A 17,386-nucleotide genomic window follows, 5' to 3' on the forward strand; every position below is an offset into this window, starting at 1 on the left:
TGCCTTCACCTATGCTGAGCCTAACCTCCACCTCCTCATTCCTTTCTACAAAGCCAAGGAACAAGGACAGGTGTAGCAGCATCCCTGAAGACCAGCAAACTCATGCTGTCCCAGAGGACAAGAAAGCTTTTGGGAACCATGCTTAACACTGATGTAGCTTTTGGGGCAAATTTTGTGTGGGTGAGCTGTGGTCTGTCATTGGAGCTTCTCTGTTTTTCAGATATTATACTGGGGAGCAGAGATTCCTTGGACAGAGATGTTGTACAACCTACTAAATTAAACACAAAAACAGGATGTGTCTGCATCACAGCAGACCCTCAGCTCAGGGGATTACCATCAGCTTTAAAGAATTTAGCCACACATTTCCTGATCTTATCCACTTCCCCTGCTATCATGCTGTAAACACTCCCTTCCCATAAAAGGTTAAAGTGCAACACTAAATACTGTATTTCCACTATTAAATCATGAAGAAAAGCATCCCATAAGCATTTTCCTACATCTGTGAGAAGACTTTTTGACACCACCCGACTCCAGAGAATGCAGTGATCAAAAAGCAAGGAGAGGTAGCCATGCCACCAGGGAAGCCAAACCCCACCTCGTTTAATCCTGCCGTCTCTTGCCAAACACCCGTGAGGCTGCACACTTGTCACAAAGATGGGCAGTTCGCCACTTTTGCTGCCTCTGCCTCCTGCCACTGTCATTCCCAGAGATTCATGTGGCTCTTTTTTCACGGTAATGTGCTTTTCTTGGCATGTAACACACTGGGAGAGATCCTGTTTAATAAGAATAAATAACATTGTTAAAACTAAGGGGGAAAAAACAAGCAAACCAAAAACCAGAACAAAACAACTAAATACATCCCCAAACCACACGCTGGCACTTTAACGGAACAATTTGAAAGGACTAAGTAGTGGAAACCAGCTTTGGCTGGATTTCTTCTGGGTCAGATCTCTGCCCTCTCCAAAAAAACCCGCTAAATGACCAACAAACCCCCCATGGATGTAGATCCTTAAATATAGATAGAAAGCTTATAAAGACCCATCTTGAAATCTCACTTTAGTTTTTCTTAACATTCTACACTGGAAGAGGCTCAATTTTAGGACTGTACTACAATACCATATGGTCAAAGGTCTGGAGACAAACCAGACACAATCTTTTGATGTCTTGCTGAACATCAGCATTACTTCATTTTTCAGTGGAATATGCCCCAGAACTACAAAGAAGCTCCTAAGAAATGAAAACGTGTTTTCATGATGACAGTAAGAGACCCTTTAAAGCCCTTATGCATCATGTTCTCTTTTGCAGCTGGTATGTAGAGCCTCCCAGAGCACAAACTAAGGCCAATTAATGCTAATGGCTTGTAATGGGTACCTTGGGCAGCCTTCCCTAATGATTATAATGCAGACTCAAGCCTGAAACAAGAAGAGAAATTTTCCAACAACTGAATGATGAAGTTCAGCCTGTATTTAGTTCTGCCCAATAAAAAAAGATTTAAATCTAAATCACAGTAAATTTTATTTGCTGAAGCCTTTCCCTCAGGCTATTAAGTAAGAGATTCAAACCACTGCACATACACCTGTGGTAGTATCTTAAATTGACAGAATACTTGCAAGGAATCCAAAATAATGAAAGAAATAACTTGGGATATTCTTCAAAGTGTATATATGTATATATTCTCCTGCTGTCTCTTGGAAAATGACAACATTGTCCTCTTTGACCTCCAATGCCATGTGCTCCTTCTGACTGGCTCTGCTCTTCACATTAATCATGGAATTAGCTATATGTAAAAATACTGTAGCTTATACATACAGTTCATTTCTAAGGCTTCAGGCTTTAGGACTGGCTGCTGCCACACAATCATATAAACATATTTTAGTCCACAAGGCTTCGAAGCCAACTACAGGTTAATGAGAGATAAATGATACAAAAGATGAGAAACGTCCCCTTGCTGTTACACGGGACTTCCAATTTTAAAAGATCCCACAGACAGCATTGACCCGTGAGGGAAATCCACTCATCCAACTTTGGATCAACTTTGGAACCGTGGTAAGAGCACAGCTCGTGCTGGCACATGTAAACTTGCCTCAAGCTCTGACACCAACAAACTAATCACTGTGTGGGTATGGCCCAGTGCTGTGGCAAGCACCCACAGCCATGGTATTCAGGAGCCTCACCTTTGCCTCTCAGGAGGAAAACAACCTTCCTAGACTCTCATTTGTTCTCTTGTGAAATGATCTCCACTTTTAAAAGAAAATACTATCAACACATGTAAGTTATCTCAACAGAAGTACATGATGCTAAATAGCAAAGCAAATAGAGTGGACAGGTGAGAAGGTAAAAATTTCTTGACATGGTCAGCATAACAAGTATTTCACAAACCAACTTCTTAAAGAGTGAGAAGTTGTATTTTTCATATTACAAGAACATTTCAAGCACAGGCTCTATTTTTGCATGTCTTCCAAATAATTCGATACTAGCTTCATGGAAGTCTCTTTATTTTGCCTTTCTCTCCCTGCTTGAGACCCTGCAGTACTCAGCAGCCTTGCAGCCAGGACTGTGGACTCATGAAGGAGATGACACATCCCTCCAACATGTTCTTTATATGATGGATGGTGGGCACCACACCTCTTTCCTGGTTGCAGCCAGCACAGCAGCAACAAAAAATGTATGACAGCCCTTGAATGACAGCCCTTCCATGCAGGAGTACCAGCCAATGTCTTAGACAAGGTCTAACAGCTACAGCTGTATGAGCTCACAGAACTCGCTTCTTTCACTGTAGTCAGCAAATCCCAAAAACATACTGAAAACCTGCTGTGTATCTTTTGTTTCTTCTCCAGACATGATGCAGGACTTGAGTACTTGGAAGTCATCACCATTTTTTTATTAATTAGATTTTAAAAAAATCAATCCTTTCTTCTAGCTTTGCCTTGCTACATACACCACTATTTTTTCTTTTCGGAAGGAAAAGCACCAACCTTATGTGAGTTAGGTCTGCTGTGAAACAGCTGCTGGGACTGGTGTTGATGTGAGCTGCTGTTGTGAGTCCCAGTGGTGTCTCGGATAATGCTGACTGTCTGCGACTTCAGGGGTCTGGAGATGATCAAGTTCACTCTCTCCCCGCTTGCCTGTTGAACACATGAGGTCATCAAACGTCACCAAGTTGGAGAGGATATTGATTATTAGAAAGGGAGGAAAACATATGACAGAATGTGAAACAAGACAACAGCAGACCTTGTTTTCCAGTTCCTTTTTAGACTGCACACTCCTTTACTTGCTTCTTTTTGCAATTTCCCCCAGAATGGAGGGGAAATTAATATTCCTTCTTCACCTCTGATGTTACCTTTATATCAGCTAAAAATCCTTTGTCAAAAGGACCAGTTCTCACTTTGTGTTACAAAGCTTCAAACATTAAAATTCACTCCCTTCCATTTGCAGCCTCTATGAACTCCAGCAACACACAGCAATAAATGGAAGAAATGCTTATGTGATAGCTCCAAGATCTGCAGCTTTTGATCAAAAGCTCTGAAGACCTCTGCTACTTCCCAAAGATACTTGCAAGAAAGATGTTACACGTGAGCATACCATCATATTCTGGATTTTGGGGAATACTGGGAGACCCAGTTATCAGATGTTAATAAAACATCATCTCCTTATTGCTGCAAAGCCACACCACAAAAGGTAAAAGTTACTCAATGCTAAATTCCAATCATGGTATACAAAAATTGGGAAACTGAAATTACCATTCCCACGATCACTGTTACTTTAATTTCACTGCAAGGAAAACTCTTGAAATGATTCCTGAAACAAGTATTTACTACCCATTTGTATCAGAGTTCTCTATGTGGTGCTTTAAGCAAAGATGACTGCACTCAACTGCAGGAACATGCTACTGGTATAATTCAACTTTCCTAAAAACAGAGCCATTTTCACCAACACCCCATCAGCAGGAAGTAGCAAAGTGCTGCATCTGTTTCCTTACAGAGTGGGAGAAAGGCATGGAGTAAAGGTTTTCCTGTGGGGACACAGAAGGGTCATACGTCACACTGCAACAAGCTTTGGGTAATATTCATGTCCAGAACACAGGCCTTTTCTGAACACTCAGAAAGTGAGACGTACCATGTAGAACTCATGGAAAACCTCTATTTGACTTCCCAGCTGCTACCTGTTGACTCTAACATCTGACAAATTAATTTCTTGTTTTAACTCAATTCCACGCACGGGCCAATCAACAAAAAACTCACTTCTATAGAGTTCACTGAGAGATTAAAATACAACACATACATAAATAGAATAAAACAATAATAATAATAATAACAACACTATTTAATAATAATAGAGAAATAGAATTTTTTTTTTCCTCTTCCCTGCTAAGCAATAGGCTACAATAGGCTACTCTCCTTGCTCACAGGAGCTGTCTTTTAACCTTCAGGCTGCATTCCAGGGAAAACTAATGCACTTTTCACTTCTGAGGAGGTGAAGTTCATGTGGTAAGTGCCAAAGCAGATCCTGCTCTTCACTATTATTTTCAGAACATTTAATCACTGTAAATTACACTGACACAGGCTTTTAGGCCTCACAAGCTGTTCTGATGGGAACAGACTCTAGAAGTAAAGCGGAGCTAAGGGCTCAGGCAGGGAAAGCCAATTACCTGTATAACCTGAGCAGCAAGCTCTGGCGTGCCATGCTTCAGGTCGTGTCCATTGATGGCCAGCACGCGGTCGTTGCTGCAGAGCCGGCCGTCCTGAGCAGCCAAGCCCCCTTCCAAGAGGTCGAGGATGAACACCCCTGGCTCGTCAGTCCTGCGCACCAGCTTGATGCCCAGCTGCTCGCTGGAGTCGCGCTTGTGCAGGGTGACCTGGAAGCTGTCCTCCCGCCCGGAGCCCAGCGCGTCCACGTGGTTGTGTGCGCGGCCGCCAAAGCGCCGCTCCCGTAGCACCGTCAGGTGCAGCACCGAGCACGGCTGTGACAGCACGGCCCGAGCGTGGTTGTGGGACACGTTGCTTATGTCAAAGCTATTGACCTGCAAAACAACAGCAAAGAAAGCCGCAATGATGTTTAGTTAAGTCCTTTCAAAAAGTCAATTCACTCGCTGCAAAACCAGCCTCAGAGCAACCTACATGTCTGACCTTACTAGGCTCTCTCTCTTGTCCTTCCATTCTTTCTTGCAAACTCACATTGGATGTTCAGTCTACAAACTTATTTTTAGGTTGGAAAAGATCCTCAATATTATCAAGTCCAAGTGTTAAGTCAGCGCTGCCAACTCCACCACTAAACCATATCTCCAAGGTCCACATCTAAATGCCTTTGAAACAGCTCCAGGGATGGCGACTCTATCACATCCCTAGGCAGCCTGTTCCAGAGCTTAACAACCCTTTTGTGAAGAAACTTTTCCTAATATCCAATCTAAGCTTCCCCCAGTACTATTTTAGGCCTTCTCCCACAAAGATGACAACATGTCTCCAAAAGTGAGCACCCTCTGCCATTGCAGGCCAAGGTTTTTGCCTTCTTGGTCTCCTATACTTGTCTTTCTTAGACATTTACACTGTTTATTCTCCAGGAGAAGAACATGGCATGTGCTTTCAGTGTCGAGCCCAGCATCACTTAAAACTGCAAAATAACAGCTATAAAAAGAATGCATCCAAATCTCTGAAGTAAGCTTGTGTCTTACAATATGCATTACTTTCATAATGTGGAAAAACATTTTAAAAAAACTGAAGTCAAGAATAATGAAACTGATTCATTAAGAGAGTATAAAAAAGGTAGTTGTATTAATTCTCAAGTCTTAGCATGAACTTAGATTTTGCACAGATTTCAACTAGGCCAGAGTTTCAGACCTGTATCACCCAAAATTCAGTTGTAAATGGAAAAAGAGATTAAACTTTCTCGACCTAGAACTAAGAACTGTGTTTGTTATATGGCCCACTGATAAAAAGATCAGTCATCTCCATTTCTTGCACAGTAAAAGAACTGACAGTACAATGAGATTTGGCAGAAAAGAGGAGTATGACAAAAATTCAGCACAAAAGCTGTGTTTGCCTTGTTTTGTAAGAAAGGATTCAAAGTCAACATTAGAATTTCATCCTTAGCCTTGGTGGAGGAACCCCTACCCCATGATTTCAGCAGAACACCAAATGGTCTATACTGATTGATGTGCATTACCTAAGCCTTTTAATATTCTCCACTGCAACCTAAGTAAAACCAAATATGCAGCTTCTCACCATCTAATAGGAATATTAAAATGATAAAAATATACAAAGTAATCTATGTACAACAGCTGCAACATTTACATCACACATCTGAGCTGAGGGGCTCCCGGAAGTCTGTGCCAAACCATTTGGCTGTGGTGGTTTCCAATGGTCAAGGAGGACTGCACCCTCCCTGAGGAACACCTCCAGCCCAAAACCCAGCACAAAGCCCTGCTGCTGGCAGCACCATGAGCTCAGACAGAACCACGGTGGCATCCTGCTTTGCTACTGCCCTGAGACATGCTGTAACCTTGGGCAGAAGGAAAAGACGAGAAATAACATTTAGGGCTGCCTCCCACAAAAACAACTAGGGCCCATCCATCAGAGCCCTTAAATTAAATCCATTTTTATTTTTAACTTTAGCCAGCTAAAGTAAATACATAAAATATGGGAGCACTCAAAGGGCACAGAAGAATATATGCAATAAAATGTAATTCTTCTTTCTATAAGGCGGTTTAAAATTTCAGAATAAAACAGCCTTAGCACTTGGGGAAAGAGATTCTCATTAGGACACACTTCACATGAATTACAATCACAGTCCAGCACAGAAAAGAGACCATTTGTAGAGCACTTTGAAAATGTTAGGCACCTATCTGTACCTTGCAGACAACACAAGCTTTTATGTAGCTCTTACTAAATGCTGTTCCCACAGCTCTTAAAAGGATAATACTTCTTGTTTGACTAGGCAAGAAAATGCTGAGTTTCATCACAGAGTCCTTTCTGGCTCTTTCTTTTAGACCTTTACAGCTCATAAAAGCCCTGGAAGACATTTTCAGAAATATCCAACCAAAGTGTGCATGCTGAGCTGCACCTAAGTGCACCTAATTACAGATGGAAGAGATTGAACCTGATCATTTTAATACAACAGCTCAGCACCTGCACAGGTAAATTCAAATGAAGATATTCTCTCTCTCCCAAAAATTTAGGTTTTACCCTCTGTACCTCTCCCTTGGCACGAGAGAAGGACTTTCATGGACACCCACTTGGTAATTGACAGCCCCACTGCCAGGCTGTTGATAGTGAAGACTCACTGCAGCTAGTAAATTCCTACTTACAGTCAATTCACTGCCATTTATGGCGTTGGAAACAGGTAACTGACACCTGCCCAAACAGCAGGAATTTCCAAAGCTTCACTGGAACTCAAGCTCCCTATTCTGTCATACAAGTAGAGCCCTTAGTATAAAAATAAATGAGGCAGCATTCAGTCAGTGTCTGCAATTACTTGTTGAAAAGGCAACATCTTGGAAACCTCTTGGGTTGTTTTCTTGGCCAGCCACTACGCTTACACTCCAAGAGAGGAAAAAGGCACATTTCTCAAAAGGGACTTTATTTTCTGAAGTGCAAACTAATTTTATTCTAAGGGTAACTACTGTATTTAAGCTACTTCTATTGGCTTGATTTCAAAACAGTGAAATGAAGAAGGCTTACAACTACATTTGGACTGATCTTAGGCTGCCAGATCAAAAGCAAACATTCTTACTGAAGTAACTTTGAATTGACGATAATACATTTATTTCAGGTGGTATGATTAAAAATAGAAGCTGGATGACTGTTCTGTTTATGAAGCGCTCAGGCACTGCCTTTCTTAAGTGTCGTATAAACAACCCCTTACCCTAATATAAAAGCTATAACTTCAAAATTAATAGAATTTGATCTTTTTCTACTGCCTGTGGCTAATTACTAAAAACCAAAATGAAAATACACACTTGATCAAAAACCAACTTACATTTTGTTTATTTTCTTTCTTTAAATACTTAGAGCACCCCACTTTAAATCCTTCCATTGAAGCCTCTCACTGAGTCTTTCATACATACTGAAAGATGCCGGTCAACTGCCTCACCTTTTGGAAGGCAACAGTAAAGCCAGATTAAAATAACAGTTTAGATGAAGCCAGCCTCACAATCCACAAATTGCTTTTTATATAGGACAAGTTACGCCAACTAGCTAGCCAGAAATAACCTTGGGCTCCTTCAGAATGCATGCATAAAGTTGAAATAAGGACCGAGTCCCACAACATTTAAAAACAGAAAGATAAACTTGTATTTTAAATGTTGACAACAGATGCTAGGGAGGAAAGAGAATTCCAGGGACTGGTCCGACAAACAGCATAAAGCATGACAGCCAAAAGTGCTAGAACAACAGGCTCTCCTCTGAATATTAATTTGCTTTCCAACTGATAATTGCAAAGCTAACATTGACACAACGCAGTCTGACAAGGAAAAATCTTCCATCTCATTTTAACAACAATTCTGCAAGGAGTGAATAGAAAGCAAGCAGACAGAATACGTAATTAGGTTTCATACTTGAAGTATTTGGTCTCCAGCAAGAAGTCTTCCATCTCTGGCAATGATCCCATCTCGATAAACCTCTTGAATGACAATGTTGATCAAAGGTGTTTCATTGCCACCCACTATGCTAATTCCTAATTCAATGTAAGGATTGGACCGATGAATTTCAATAGTAGTGATCTCTCCTTCAGGCAAGGTAGGTGGCTGTTGATTTGCTGCCAATTATTTTTAAAAAGAAAGACAATTAATATCTTTTCTACCTCACTCACTTCCAATAAAATAAATCAACAAAAAGATAATGAAGACAGGCCACAAAGCAGCAGTTTAACAAAAAACTAAACCAGTGCAAATGGATCAGTTCCACTACTTGTTGAAAACCCTAGCTCGTTAGAAAGGAACTAATGACTTAGTAGCATCCATGCTTCCTGAAATGGGGTCATTTGGATTGGAATAGGATATTCTGAACCCTTTGGATCCCATCCTTTATAATAAATTTTATATCCTTCACTGGGATATATTCTTCACCTGGGGATTTGAATCTGGTGATGATGATAAAAATGTAATTTAGGGTTACCCCATGATAACCTCTTTGTTTTGCAATTGCAGGAGGAGCTGCTATTGTGTTACTGGGTCAACTGAAGTACCCCATTTCTGAAACAAACATGGAGACAACTAAAGAGGAAAAAGGAGAATCCTAAAGAATGGTAAATATAGAGGAGAAGAAAGGGGACAGGACCACCTTCTTCTGTGGTAAGGCTCAGTTCTTCCTCTCTAAAATACCAGATGCTAAAGGTGTTACTGCTCATTCGGTTCAGATGAGTGCAGGAGTAATTCAGCTGCCTTTTTGCTTGAGCAGAATAGCACTCCGTGTGTGAGAAGGCTGCTGATCCAGTTGGGAGCAAAGGGTGAAGAGAGAAAAATAAATCTCATCTTAGAAAACAACTTTTGTAATTTTACAGAAACTACACTCCTTCCATCTCACTTGTGAGGCCAGCCCCACTAGCAGATTAACATGAACTACTGCACCGTGACACAGTAAATGACGATACAGCACCACAGTAGCTGGCACACACTCTGAGATATCTCTTCCCTTCCTGTGACTTTATCTCAGCTGTAAACCTGCACATAATCAAAACCCACTAATATTTCTCCAGAAACTGCAAAAGAAAAGAGCCAAAGAAGAAGATGCACATTCACAGTTGGTAAGAGACAAGCTCTGACACCACAAATGTTTCCACATCTGATAAAAGAGACTTGAGAAGATAAGTGCTGACATACTGTCTGCTACTGTGTTCTCCTCAAAAGGCGGATTGTCGATGCCGGGCTCGTCTGTCCACGCGGGCAGGGCGGGAGAGGTAAAGCTCGGCTCAGCTGGCACCATTCCCTGATCAGCGTCCGGAGATAAACTGCTGGACTGCTCCGGCCCGCCCAGACCACTCTCGCCCTCTGCTTCTGCTTGCAGCTTGCTCGTTTTCCTTCTCTCCAGAGCAACTCTCCGATGAGAAGCCCCAGGACACCTGTAAAGACAACACTGATATCATGCTTCAAACCTGCAGCCCTGTTTGTAGCACAAAATGCCCAAGTATTTCATCGAGTTAAATCAGTCTTCTTCAAAGCCACAGATTTAAACACAACATAAAAAAATGTTAAACACACTGAATTTTAAGGCCAAAATCTGTTTTAGTGGACAAAACCCCAATACTGCTTTCTTCACAAAACTTCTACTAAGTAGTTTTGTGGCCATGAATTCAATGTGCTGAACACCTTCTGAATGTGGACTTATTCTGTTATCACAGATTAGTTTGGGTTGGAAAGGGCCTTAAAGACCCTAGCTCCAACCCCTCTGCCATGAACAGGGACACCTTCCACTAGAAGGTGGATTCTGTACATTTCAGTTTCTGGAAGATAACCTGCAGAAAAGATTAAACAGCATAGTCAAAAAAATCCACTTAAGAGAAACCCTGTTCCAAGCCACAACTGGAGACCCACTGAAGCCATCTCCTTTCATTTTAGTAAGCCAAAAGAAATAAGCATCATATTCTCCTGGGCTCACTCAAAGGAGGAAAGATGAAAATTTTACCTATATTGCAATCTAAGTGTTAAAATAATGAAAGAAAATTCTGCTTCTCTAGGAGTCTGTGTGAGAGGTTTAGCAAAAGTAACAGCACTGTTCATCGTCGTCTCTTGGGGCAATAGAAGGCGTTCTCATGTCCCTCCTGTCTCCTGGATTTTTCTTCTGACTTCACATAGGAGGTGCAATTTTTGTTTCCCTTATGCAACAATGCGCCCTCAGCATTTGATGCTTTTCACTACAAACTCAGTTCTGTAAGTTTCCATTATTCTTAATGCAGTATTCTTTTTTGCTTATGTTTAAAAGCCTACAATAGTTTATTGCAAAAAAGGGCCACAATGCTGCAAATTTATGGAAAGCCTACATTTATTGAATTGCCTTGCACTTATGTGCACATAATTAGATGCGGAGATCAATCTTACATCTGCCTCAGTGACAGTTTTGCCAGTGTCTGATAAATCACTTCTTACTGTATTTAATGTCCTTAAAATTCCTGCTTCTGAAGCTGCTGACCACCTAAAAATGCTCATACTGTAGCAGTGTCAGAAAAAAAAGGAACCACATTCTTGAAAGGATTCAGTGTTTGGGAACTTGGCAGATTGTTAAAACAAAAGAAGAAATTATTTATTCTTGCAAGAGAAGAAATGTGTTAACAGAGTAAAAGACAGCAGAAGCGTAACAACATCCTAACTTATTAAAGCAGAATGCTTTGAGAATCACGATTCTGTTCTGACATTCTGTAAAAGGGATTTGGTAATTATATGGTTAGACTGTTTCAGCATGGATTTTGAAGATGACCTGCTAACAAAGTTTTGAGATCCAAAGAATGCTGATAAAACTTTTGTGACCCCCAGCCATGTTATACATACATAACACTATATATATATGTATATCTCTGAAAATTCTTTTTTTTTTTTTTTTTTTTTTAAATGATATACATAGATTGGAAGGGGTCTTAGAGATCATCTAGTTTAAACTGCTCCTGCCACGGGCAGGCAACACCTTCTACTAGACTAGGTTGCTCAGAACCCCATCCGGCCGGGTCTTAAATACTTTCAGTGATGGGGCATCCACAGCTTTTCTTAGGAAACTTCTTCCAATGCCTCACCACTCTCACAATACAGAATTTCATCCTATTACTAAACCTAAATCTATCCTTTTTCAGTTTAAAGCCATTCCCCTTAACCTATCACTACATGCCCTTACAAAAAACCCCTCTCCAGCTCTTCTTTAGATACTGAAAGGTGCTATCAGACGTCCTCAGAGATTTGTGTTCTCCGTGTTTAGAAGAGCAGAAAAAGGTAACCCAAATATGCTCTGATACATGCATAAAAACATACATTAGAGACAGTTCATATTATAACATGATGCATTTCACAAATAATTTCTTGGGGCTTTTCCCAAAGCAACTGCTGGTAATTTTGCTCTTCAAAGTTAAGAAAATGCAAGCAGGAAAGATGAAAATTATTTGAAAGGTTTTGCTTTGTGAAAATGTTTCTCTTATTTTAATGATGGAACACAACCCTATTTCTTGGCTTTGCCCAGACAATATTTACTACAGAAAACCACTCATATAGTGGGACTGATAGGCCAATATATCTGTCTGGTGGCCAGAGACACACAATTACAGGTGAAGATCAGCAGAAGATTTCTATCACTGACCCTTTCACAATGCAAACCTCAAAACAACAAGTCCTAAGAGACCAAGAAAAGAAAAGATGCGAACACTTCCCTCAGTATAGCTAACATACTTTAACTTGATGGGTTAACCTCATGCTCCCTCAAATCTTAACACTGGAAACAGGAAAAAAGAAAAGAAAAAAAAGAAAAAAAAATAAAAAAAAAAAGAGGAACAATCTCCAACATCACTCACTTCTGCATGAACACAGCAAGGGGTAAATGCTTTTGCAGAGAAAACCTTTTGTCTGCTGGGAGCTCTGACAGACATGCTCTCCCACACTGATTCACAAGAATTTAGGACAAAACCACCCCAAGCTGCATGTCCTTGCTGTCCCTGAACTGCTGTGCTATAGAAGTGGTGATTTCTCAGCAAAGAGTGAAATAAACAGTTCAAAACCAACACTGTCAGAGAACCATGCTTCAATCCCTCTGACCTGACAGCAGAGTCCAGCCTTACTGGACAGCTTCTGTGAGCCAGAGACTTCCTTGGACACCTCCTACAAACCACTGCACTGCTGTTGGCTCTGACTCAGCCACCTCACAAGGCCTGAGGAGCCCAAAGGACCTGCTCAAGGTGGCAAAGCACAGCTTAGAGTTCTGGGGTTTTTTAAGCTGTGTCAAACCAGGACAGCACAAAACTCATCCCTGGAAGTGTCCTATTTCTGTCAAAGCCAGGTCCTCCTCCACTATCCTTCACAGAGTACATTCTCCCATCATTACCTGGCAGCTGATGAAAGTCATCACACAAAATATAAATAGATTTGAGCTTTATTTTGGCCAATGATGTTTAGTTATAATTTCAAAAGCTAGTACCGAGAAATGTAACCAGCCTCCTGAGCACACCTACTCAGCTCAATGGAATCCCTTTTGTGCAGCACTGTATGAGGCAAAAAAGGGCAAAACCCCACAGATTCTTCCCCAAATTAACCAGTAATTGTAATAGAGTCTGAATTTCAGTCTAGTACAGTGTAACTGCACTGCCAGGAAAGTGGCAGTCTAGTGGAGACATTAATTCATGGGATGCCAGTCCCTAGGTCTTTAAACACAGCATGCCACCTGTCAAGCAGCAAAGCCCTGTATTGGTATTCAAGCACATCTATACCAAGATTTTTTTCCTTCTACTTACAACATAAATAGATTTTTTGTTGCCAGCAAGAATGTATTATTCACAAACAGCAAAACCATACAGCAGTTGTAACAGTTAAGTGCCAATAAATCTCCAGAGGTGCACACTTTCACTAATACCACATAGCTGGGATAAAGAGCATTTTGCACTAAACCTTAGAACAAGTTATATACACAGATGGGCATCTCATGATCAAAATAAGCTTTGAATATTTGATTCTTTTACTCGTAAAAACATTATTATGTATTTTATGCATATGCATATACATAAAACAAATTGCATAAATAAGAGTTGAATTCAAACTTAGAGAAATGGTATTTCATACCTACCTACAAAGACAGAATATCTTGTCTAGCGGCAAGAACAAAGGCGGGACTGTTTTAAGAATTTTTAGAAATTCTTTAATTTCTTTCATGAATCACGATGCTCAAGAGTAAGATTTCAACTCACACTATTCTGTGATAGTAAAACTACCCAGCTAAAGCAACTGAGTGATGTTACTTAATGGGAAGACTGAAGGGCAGTTTTTCTAGGGATGTGAAATTAGCTTTGCTTTTATTCAACTGATTCCTCTACCCTCTTCAGCACCAGCTTCTGCTCAGTTCTGGATGGTGACAAAGTATAGCTTTTATCTTCAATTTCTCTTAATTCATATCAGACAGAGAAGAAAAATGTGTCTTTTTGTTAGGTGGGTTTTTGTCGTATTTTTTTTACAGACAAGTCTGCTGGATTTCTCATTTAAGAGCTGACTTCTTGGAACACTAGCAGCAATCCCTCTTGGCTGATAAAAAGAGCTTTCATACAAAATTAAGATGTAGTTTACAGGGTTATTTCTGTGGAATAACAGTAGGAGCTCGAAAAACACATTTGCTCACTGACTACTGAAAAGAAAGAATTCATTGTAACCTACGCCATCAGCTTCTGCCCAGTCTGGTGGTTTGATAAAAGCAAACACACTAAATAACCTCAAACCAGTTGCACTAAATCATTTTCCAAGCAGGAGCTGTATTTAAGCAAAGACGGCAAAGAAGCAACCCAAGTGCCTTTGCTATTGCTCATAAAACCTTCCCAGCAAAGTGACCTTAAGCAGTAATTCCGGCAAGATTTACAGCTGCAATTCAAAGTAAAACCTGGTGCTGCTTTGGAAAGTTAAGTGTCTGGGTCTCAGTTTGTCTTTTGACAGGAAAAAAAAAAAAAAAAGAAAAAAAGAAGGGAAAAAACCAAGGAAGCTGGGAAAATGAGGCACCAAGGTTTGGGAATCAGAGAAGACTAAGGAAAAATAAAATAAGAGTGGTTTTGTTGCATACTGCTCTCTCCTACCCAACCGTGTGAGAAGCTTACAAGGAGTGAAGCGGCTTCAGAGCAGAGAACAACCACAGAGAGATTGTTTACCTTTTCAGCAATGGGTGAAGTGCATAGGGCACGTAAAAACCATGAATCTGTTGCCCATCCACTTATTCAAAAGAGGGTTAAATCCCACAGATCCTCTTCACTTCTGGTGCTCCAAAGTGCCAGGCAGGGACAGTGCCTGCAGCTAACATGGGTGAGGGTGGGAAGAACAGGGCCCACCAGCACCATCATAAACAGCAATATAACTGGGATTGCCATGATTTTGAATGATAAAATTCTTTACCTTAACAACTTGTCTTCCCATGGATTTTGTTAGCCTAAATCCATATATTAAGCATGCTGAGGGACACACAGTAAATAGCTCAATTGTTTCTTCAATTCCAAAAAATGCGATCCTATATAAAGTTCAAACTTGATTTGACATAAAATTATCAGCAATGTTACCCAATTGGAAAAATGTCTAGATCCAAAATGGTAACTTAAACTACCACAGGGAAATACAGGAGGTGAAAGCTAAAGCCCAACTCAAAAGAAATAAACACAGTACTCAACCCTCTCATTATAAACTTGTAAGAATTTCACAATTTTTGTACAATAGACTTCTTTCACTTCTGAATAACTCTTAAGAATTAACTCAGTTAAAATCATACACAGAAAAATCTCATTAACTTTTTGTCAGATTTTCTTCTCATAAATTTACCTTTGATATTTAGAAATCACAGAATCACAGCATTAACTAGGTTGGAAAAAACCTTTGAGACCATAGAGTCCAATCCATGACCAAATATCACCATGTCAACTAGACCATGGCACTGAGTGCCACATCCAGCCTTTCCTTAAACAACTCCAGGGAACGAAACTGACACTTACTTTTCCATATATTAACAAATTTTCTATACCCAGTGACCGAAAAACAGTACAACATGACTCATACGGTTCTTCCCTTAAAATCATATTACATGCACTGTGTTTAACTTTAAAAACTAAGTTTGCACGTGAATGTAATGAAACTCAGGAGTCTGAGAAATGAAGAGTATTTTCTTTGCGCAATGAGGTATCATGGAGTGCAATTAGTGACTGTGACGTAATCAGGTTTGTGTCTGATGCCTCTCATCTCCTTGTGGGAGCATCTTGCAGTAATGCTCCTTACACTCCTGGGCACCTCCTGGATACAATGATATTTTCTTCCAGCTTTTATGCTCAAATAAAGACAATAAAAAAAAAAAACACTGGAAAACCCCAGTGCAAAAGTTTTTAGACAATGACAATTAACCAACCATATTGCTTTCTTTAGAAACACAAACCAGCTCACATAAAGGCTTGTTGAAACTGGTTTATATTAATCAATGCTTACAATTACAATAATATTGAATTTTGTATTTCTTTCCTAAATGTAATTATCAGTAGTAGAAGTTTACTGGATTCACTAATCCATATAGAATTAAATTCAAACTATGCAGTTGCTGCCATCATTTATGTCAGAAATGATAATTTATAGGTGTTCAGACGTTTGCAAATAAACTTAATTGAAAACTGTAAATCACCATGTACTCCAAACGCGTATCAGCCAAGATAACCAAGACAACAGAAGGAATTGAAAATGAGCAGCCTTCTGCAACTGAAAGCTTTTTTCCAGCTGACAAACAGGAAAAGCCTGTGACTCAGCTCACTTGGATTCCATGATAACCTTGTGCATTAAGTAAAGGGATATTTCACGTATACTTAAGAGTGCATACATAGTGTTCTATGTACAAATAAATTACGTGACCCTGTTGTAAACAGCCCTAATATCACTGAAAACTGTGTCAACCAAGGAAAAAGGACTGATGAGGCAAGGGATATGACAGTGGGAAAAGAGAAGATGAATCAAATGTTTAGCAGTAGTCTTGCTAGCATTTTGCCTTTTATTAAAATCTAATTAGTTAAATATCAGGATTATATATCATAAAACAGTTAGGCCTCCTCACCACCCCCAAGTCATCATATAGGTCAGAAACTACTTGCCACAAGTAAACAACCAAGTGCTTAAGCTAACATGGAAGCCAAGAGGAGAATTAAAAAAAGAAAAAAAAGATAAAAACCTGGAGAGAAAGGTTCCTAATTAATTAGTCCCTGTACCATCCTGACATGGACACCATACTACAGTGACCAAAAATACCCCGGCAGCTCCACGCTCACCGCAGTCCACAGGGCTGCTACAGGTTCTGCATGCCCAGGGTCCTCCCAACCTCTGAACCCCCAGAAGCCTTCAGGATGTGTGGGGAAAGGAAGAGGGCACACTGGAAATATGAATGAGAACAGTTTCCAAGGCAGGTGGTGTCTGTCCTTTTCCCCTTCTCTGAAGACCACTTGCCTTGCAGGCACACCCGTACCACGCACACACTCCCAATCTCCTCTGCAACATCACTCCCTACCCAAAGATGGTCTCCCAGAGTCTCCAAATGGACAAAGACCAAGACTTGGAAAGAAATACATGAAGTAGGTCCACACACCTCTCAAATGAATGTTTCTGTCTGGATGGTCACCAGTGGCCCTGGACAGGACTGAGGGCAGGCAGAGAAGGCCCACCAGTCCTGAGAGATACTATGTCCATCTGCCTACCTCAAAGCAGAATCAATTCTGATGT

At 40.4% G+C, this 17,386-nt stretch overlaps 1 protein-coding gene across 3 annotated transcripts in view; it reads right to left on the bottom strand.

Annotated features, from left to right (window-relative positions):
• Positions 1 to 17,386, bottom strand: part of LNX2 (ligand of numb-protein X 2) — a 59,779-nt gene that overhangs the window by 8,378 nt on the left and 34,015 nt on the right. For all 3 annotated transcript variants that reach the window (XM_066175928.1, XM_066175929.1, XM_066175930.1), the window contains 5 exons: positions 9,812 to 10,050; positions 8,549 to 8,748; positions 4,649 to 5,020; positions 2,976 to 3,125; positions 596 to 773 (listed from right to left, as the gene is read on the bottom strand). In XM_066175928.1, the coding sequence (XP_066032025.1) occupies positions 596 to 773; positions 2,976 to 3,125; positions 4,649 to 5,020; positions 8,549 to 8,748; positions 9,812 to 10,050 (1,139 nt within the window). The remainder of the gene's footprint in view (positions 1 to 595; positions 774 to 2,975; positions 3,126 to 4,648; positions 5,021 to 8,548; positions 8,749 to 9,811; positions 10,051 to 17,386) is intronic.

The sequence above is a fragment of the Chamaea fasciata genome, unplaced genomic scaffold (genome assembly GCF_029207755.1).
Source record: "Chamaea fasciata isolate MVZ Bird 193981 ecotype frontalis unplaced genomic scaffold, bChaFas1.0.hap1 SCAF_2, whole genome shotgun sequence".
Lineage (NCBI taxonomy): Eukaryota > Metazoa > Chordata > Aves > Passeriformes > Sylviidae > Chamaea > Chamaea fasciata.